Source organism: Zeus faber (genome assembly GCF_960531495.2).
Source record: "Zeus faber genome assembly, chromosome: 1".
Lineage (NCBI taxonomy): Eukaryota > Metazoa > Chordata > Actinopteri > Zeiformes > Zeidae > Zeus > Zeus faber.
In genome coordinates this window covers 25,022,858-25,029,248 of record NC_137193.1, presented here as the reverse complement: position 1 = coordinate 25,029,248, position 6,391 = coordinate 25,022,858, and the positions used below count along the sequence as shown (strand labels likewise).

Here is a 6,391-nt window from a genome sequence, read left to right as displayed (position 1 = left end):
GTGACATACGCATGCATGCACAATGTGAGGTTGAATAGGGGCAAAAGTAAGCAAAATCAAATGAAGACGTACTTAAACATTTTCCTCACTTGTCATAACCGTATTCTCACCCGCTGTAAATGGGTAAACAGGCATGGTGGAGCTTTAACGTGGCATTTAATGGTTCCATGATGACACGTCCATCTAGATCCAAGGAATATCGGGCCCTTTTTCATCCATACAGAATGTACAAACAAAGCTCTGAGAATGCTTGCTCAAAATGACGGTTATTTATTGCATCCTCTTAAAGAAGAAGGGGGATTGGAATTTACACAGCAACATTTATAAAGAAACATTTATATGTTGACTCGTTTGGTTTTTTTTTTTCATTTTATTCTGCTAGTTGTCTTTGTCTGCAAATAATAATCCAGTTTATGAGGAGGAGAGGAGAATGTCCGTGGGAGCTAGTGAGGGGCTGGTCTGAGATAGGAATAGCTCCTCGGGTCCAGTCTAGCAGATGACACAGCCACCTTTTTCCTTGAAGGGGTTCTTCTCCTCCGGGATGCCTTTGACAAGGATGTCCTCTTCGACGCCGGCCTGGATGTACTCCTTGATCTCTTCACAGCATTTAGATGTCTGCAAGTAAGGAGGAGTCGGCTTAATATGCAACTGTTCCCTTCATTTAATTGATATTGTGTCTTCCCATTGTACCGCTCCCATTATCATTACACCCTGTGTGGCAAATATAAACGTTTGACTGACCGACAAAAAATATTGACTTCGGTGTCAATGACAGATGATGTATGAAATATTCTTTACTAGACAGGCAACGCTTACCAGCCACCGCTCAAGCTTGATTTCAATTTTACGTTGGTCTACTTCCATTTTAGCTTTGTCCTTGTCTGTCAGATCATCTACGTTAATGACCGGCATTTTCTGCAAAGGAAGAAAGATATTATTTTCACTCTTCAGTGCAATATTCCATATCAAAGTTCCACTACATCAGACTCACTTATTCACTGGATACATGATCAATTTTTAGTCCATGTAATGCTCTTTTGGGAAGGCAAAGCCGCTAATAGCACCATTCCTTAATGATAAGCTTTCCATAGATCCTGACCAGACTGATCAATTAGATTGATTCATTAATAATTAAAAGTAAACATGTACTCACGGACGCTTAAACGGAACAGTCCTCCACCCCTGAAAACTTGTGGTAGAATCCTTCTCCTCTCCCTAAATCTGGGTTATAAAGTGATCAGCAGAAACAATCCTAATCCTTTAATCTGATTAAAGCAAGGTCCCTTCATATGATTACACCTTCTAGGGAATTCTGTCAAAAGGAATGTCATTCAAACAGGTGTCTGTTTGTGTGCAGTGGAAATGCTTAGAAATAACCATTTTATTGTAAAACTTCCATTTGCCGGAGCAAATTGTGGAATCGACCATCGTTTTGAATAAATGTGCTTTCACATATGGGTCATGGGGAGGTGCTGTGTGATTCAGATCACTTTGCTAAAAGGGTTAATCTGTATTTAGCCTCCACCTGTCATGTTGGAGACATCATTTTCCTAAATATGATAACCACAGCAGTTCTGTGGCAATAGTTCACAGCCGGAGGTAGTTTCACTTAACTTACTTGATAGCAACTGATGCTTTTGAATTAGATTAAGAAAAGCACAGCAGTTGAATGATTCTCTCTCCGATGCATTCATTTGAAATGAAATTACATTTGAAGCCGCATTTCCTCTTGAAAACTGCTTTATACCCTTCCCTCACTGGCATGATCTACAACTTGGACCTGAGTGGGAGTGAAAATGTGGAACTGTTTCAAGTTGCAAATAACATCATGTTTAGGAACAAAGCTGGAGAGAGAAAGTGAGTGTGTGTGTTTGTGTTTGTGTGTGTAGGACTCAGACGGATGTGTGCTGGGAACTTGGCAAGGGGATGAATAAAGACAAACTAGCTATGCTGGTTTATTTCACAAGATGCCATTCCCTTAGCAACGCAGTGAGGACAGACGAAACAAACACGTTGGAGAGAGAAGTCTGTCAGGTTATAGCAGGAAGAATATAACGACATGGTGATACACCACCACAACGAGGGACTTCACCAGCATCATCATCATCACCATCATCATCAACATCATCATCCGCATCATCATCAGCATCATCGTCATCTTAGTCATCATCGGCTGATGGCAGTGGTCCAGATTTGAATTGAGAGAGATGGGATTTCTTTGAATTAACTTTAGACATAACTCTAGATAGAACCCTTTCAGATATGACCAAATACAGCTATATTAGAAGGAACAATTGTAACTGTTGATTTGAAATGTTTCATTTCATGTTAATGTCGAATGGAGGGAGTGAGATGGATAGAGAGAGAAAGAGAAAGGGAGAACTAAATAGATATGACAGAATTCATTATTGAGAGAAATAAAATAAAAAAAATATATAAGAAATTATGATTATTAATAATATGAATGCATTATGAATGGAATTATTACATATAATATAAATTACATTACAGTAATGATAATATAATATTTATTTTTACATAGTATCGAAACGTGTAATTGATTTAACAATTATATATATATATATATATATATATATATATATATACAATTGTTAAATCAAGTATATTAAGTATATAAGTATATTTAGAGTATGTACAGTGTTTTACCAAGGGTAATAATGGTAATAATAATAATGTACAATACGGTAATTTTGATAAAATAATAATAATAATTGTTAAATCAATTAATTCATTATATTTATATATAAAGAAAAAAGAATAGTAGTCCTATAATAATTGTTATTTCTATTTCTCCAACTTTTACTGGAGGCAAACCTTTCCGAGTGTGACAGGTCACTGGCTCAGCAGGGACTTGTCACCATATCCTTTTCCCATGCCCAATTTCCTCCGACATTTGACATCGATTACACGCATTATACGCACGCATAAGTGATGCAATTAGCGAGGAGATCCAGTAGAATTTTAAATGAATTGGAAATGAGTCATTATATCCCGCCCACGAGTCTCCCCCCCGGGGGGGAAAAAAACAGCCCAAAACTATAAAGCTGGGACGTGACGGGCTGAGAGCGCACGGGTCCGGGCTTGAACAAAACCTGAAGACAATGGAGCTTTCCCTCTTCGTCCTGTTCGCACTTTCCTCATCGTTCCATCGCGTGTTTGCGATTGCACCCAAAGGTAAAAAAAAAAAAAAAAAAAAATCCGCTTTTTTGAAGTTGGAGAGTTGTGCTTCAACTCAAACCGGTGTCGTCGATCTGCAGTACTGGTACTGTGGCTGTAGCTGTAGCCGTAGACTGAATGTCGGTGAAATAATGAGAACTTTGCGGCGTTTTCTCCCCCCGTGCGTTTGTCCTTAACACAATCCCACCGATGTGCTGCCCTGTAGCCGTGTGCCTGCTCGGTGTGGACGAGGGGCCGTGCAGAGCGGAGATCCAGAGGTTTTACTACAACACCATCACCCAGAAGTGCGAGGAGTTCTTGTATGGAGGGTGCCAGGGGAACGGCAACAACTTCAAAACGTATCTGGAGTGTCAGAAGACGTGCTTCAGAATACCAAGTGAGTGCACTGCAGCTACAATAGGTGCTATTACACTTTAATATATGATATTACACTATAATGTATGTTATAAAGCTATAATAGATATAATAGGCTATTACAATGTTATTACAGTGCAGTGTTGCGTTTGCGCTTTCACTGTTAGTTTTGCAATAAGCTTATTGGTTCACCAATATGTTCTTAATTCCTTTTTTGTATCGACCACTTTAAGGCAATAGGGTTTTAAAATATTTACAAATCTTTCCAATCTCTAATAAAAATAAAAATAATCAAGATTTCACATACAAGTCAAGTGAAGTGATACAGGGCAAACTCCAAAGACCATGCAAAACTATATATATATATGCAACTCTATTGCATACTGCTATATATTTTACATACATATGTGTATATATATATATATATGTGTAAAGTATAAGTAGAGTATGTACAGTGTTTTACCAAGGGTAATAATGATGATAATAATAATAATAATGTACAGTATGCAGCACATTGTGCAAGGGCCACAATGTGCAATTATGATAAAATAATAATAATAATAATAATAATAATAATAATAATAATAATAATAATAATAACAATAATTGTCCTTTTTCAGAAATTCCCCAAATTTGCAGGTACCCGAAAGAGGTGGGCCCCTGCCGGGCCCTTCACCTGCGCTACTCCTTCAACATGACCACCATGCAGTGTGAACCGTTCTACTACGGTGGCTGCCAGGGAAACGCCAACCGCTTCCACGAGTTGAGCTTCTGCAAGGAGTACTGCAGCCCGCACAAAAGTAAGCACACCTGCTGTGGTTCTGATGAAACTCAAAATAGGAAGAAAAAAAAAAACAGTGTTCCTCAGTGTCCTCAATAAGTAGCTTTATCCCACGACTCTGTGGAATGTACAGTACTAGATTTGAATCAGCAGGAAGTTATTTCTAAATAATAGCCGCTGTCTGACTGTTGTTGCGGCAACCAGTTCGCCTTGCCTGGTTTCACATCATGCCCTGTGAGCTACGTTGTCGTGGACAGTTTTTCTTATCTCTTAAAAATAGGCGTACTAGTTATAATGTCTTTTTGAATAAATATTCCATCTTAATGTATTCTTTAATTTAGTGATTAGGTGTGTAATAAGCAGGGTAATGTGCTGCACGTTATCCCTTACATAGTGTAATCTGCTCAAAACAAACCAAAAAAATAAATAAATGAACAATAAAATCAATATTAACTTTTTGCGTGGAAATTGCTTTCTCACTTTTCACACTTTCTTTCGCCCCAATTTCACTGCCGTCGTTGTGATTGGTTGTCTGTTTTATAGCTGTCCCTGTGCTGTGTCTGGACCCGCTGGACAAGGGCCAATGTTCGGCCTCCATCGTGCGGTATTACTACAACGCAGCCACCAAAACATGCGACGAGTTCAGCTACACCGGCTGCGGAGGGAGCAGCAACAACTTTGTGTCGAGGCAGAGCTGCACAGACGTCTGTGTCAAAGGTATTTGAATGTGTTACTTTGGTCGGGGGGGGTTTAGTGAAAATAAAAGCGACATTTTCACATAATAGCTGCACGTGTCAATGCATGCAATACACATAAAGGAATGAGGGCAATCTTGACTCAACAATTAAATGATTCCAGAGAGGTGATTTGTATGTTTACCATTCTTGTTTGGTTTTCTTTTGTTTCAGCAAGGAAAAAGCCCCAAGGCCCTCGAAAAGGACGAATCATGAGAAGGAATAGAAATAAAAACATAACTTTCATCAGAGCATAGACGTCTGACTCTGACGCACATGAACCAGTACAACATACAACCTGAAAGCCATCGGAAGTGGGACTCTCATTTAAAACATTCAAAACTAACAACTTGGACTGATATAGTTGTCAAACACCCTGCTGCAGTTTATCTGCGGTTTTGATCAATGTGAAAATTCCAAGAGATATTTCTGTTGGCTTAACTTTGGAAGGATATTATAATGACATGCATTCATGACCTCTTCGGCTATGTATTATTATTTTGTTTGCATACCCTTTAACATGGTTTTTACCTTCGCTGTTAATGAATTTGAATGCTGCTGCAATAACGTTCCAGATTTAGCATTTGAATATTTTTGGTATGATAAACTCTATGTATTGTATGTATTTCTTTGATTATTATTATTGTATTCTCTGACAAAAATCATTGTGATTTACTGTAATTTTTTTTTTACCATATTAAGACATTTTTTATATAAGTAAATAATAAAATAATGTATCAAAATTGCTCTCTTTTTCCTTTTTATTTCAAGAATGTACTTGACTTTACAGTACTTGGATTTTGAATTCGGCTTACTCCAGTATGTGTCATATAAACACACAATATTCAATTTCCTTCATGCACTGTCAAAGAATATCCAACCTCTCCCTTGTTTTGTGTCTAACCCACACTTTAACAATGGCTTGTTAATCCTTATTTCCAAGTGTAAATTAAAATAATAACGTTGGTCTATCTCAGGGGCAGCGCATTAACTCGCAAATTAATTGTAATTATATATTAATCTATCTCACAATTCCACTCATTAACATTTTTAATTTAGAGGCTATTGTCTTTTTCCCTGCTGCCACTGGAGGAAAGGATTTTAAGTGTAAAAGAAACAAATTCTTTTAATAGTTTTTGACTATAGTACTTTTTACTCATACTCATGCTTAATTAGTAAGTAATTAGGTCCTATATTCGCCAATAACTGATACTTTTTCACAGAAGTTTTCATTTTCAATTGGCTGATTATAAGAGGGCTACACACAGAATGAAGCTACATTTTACACCTATGAAATGGAGGGGATCTTGATCCTCCACACCAC

General features: G+C 37.6%; 2 protein-coding genes across 2 annotated transcripts; one reads left to right on the top strand and one right to left on the bottom strand.

Moving 5' to 3' along the window:
* Positions 1-489: 489 nt before the first annotated feature.
* gngt1 (guanine nucleotide binding protein (G protein), gamma transducing activity polypeptide 1) lies at positions 490-939 on the bottom strand (the record flags this gene model as incomplete). Its single annotated transcript, XM_080018293.1, has 2 exons — positions 817-939; positions 490-615 (listed from the first exon to the last, which is right to left on the bottom strand). The coding sequence occupies exons 1-2, from the start codon at positions 910-912 to the stop codon at positions 490-492; spliced, it is 222 nt and encodes a 73-aa protein (XP_079874419.1). The 5' UTR covers positions 913-939.
* A 2,156-nt stretch (positions 940-3,095) lies between these two features.
* Positions 3,096-5,814, top strand: tfpi2 (tissue factor pathway inhibitor 2). The gene is made up of 5 exons (XM_080001445.1): positions 3,096-3,195; positions 3,404-3,574; positions 4,173-4,352; positions 4,877-5,050; positions 5,242-5,814. The coding sequence occupies exons 1-5, from the start codon at positions 3,123-3,125 to the stop codon at positions 5,322-5,324; spliced, it is 681 nt and encodes a 226-aa protein (XP_079857571.1). The 5' UTR covers positions 3,096-3,122; the 3' UTR covers positions 5,325-5,814.
* The last annotated feature ends 577 nt before the right edge of the window (positions 5,815-6,391 follow it).

Coding starts and splice junctions, on each gene's coding strand:
- tfpi2 (XM_080001445.1), top strand. CDS start 3,123: ATGGAGCTTTCCCTCTTCGTCCTGTTCGCACTTTCCTCATCGTTCCAT. Junction 3,575..4,172: donor GACGTGCTTCAGAATACCAA/GTGAGTGCACTG, acceptor GTCCTTTTTCAG/AAATTCCCCAAATTTGCAGG. Junction 5,051..5,241: donor CACAGACGTCTGTGTCAAAG/GTATTTGAATGT, acceptor CTTTTGTTTCAG/CAAGGAAAAAGCCCCAAGGC.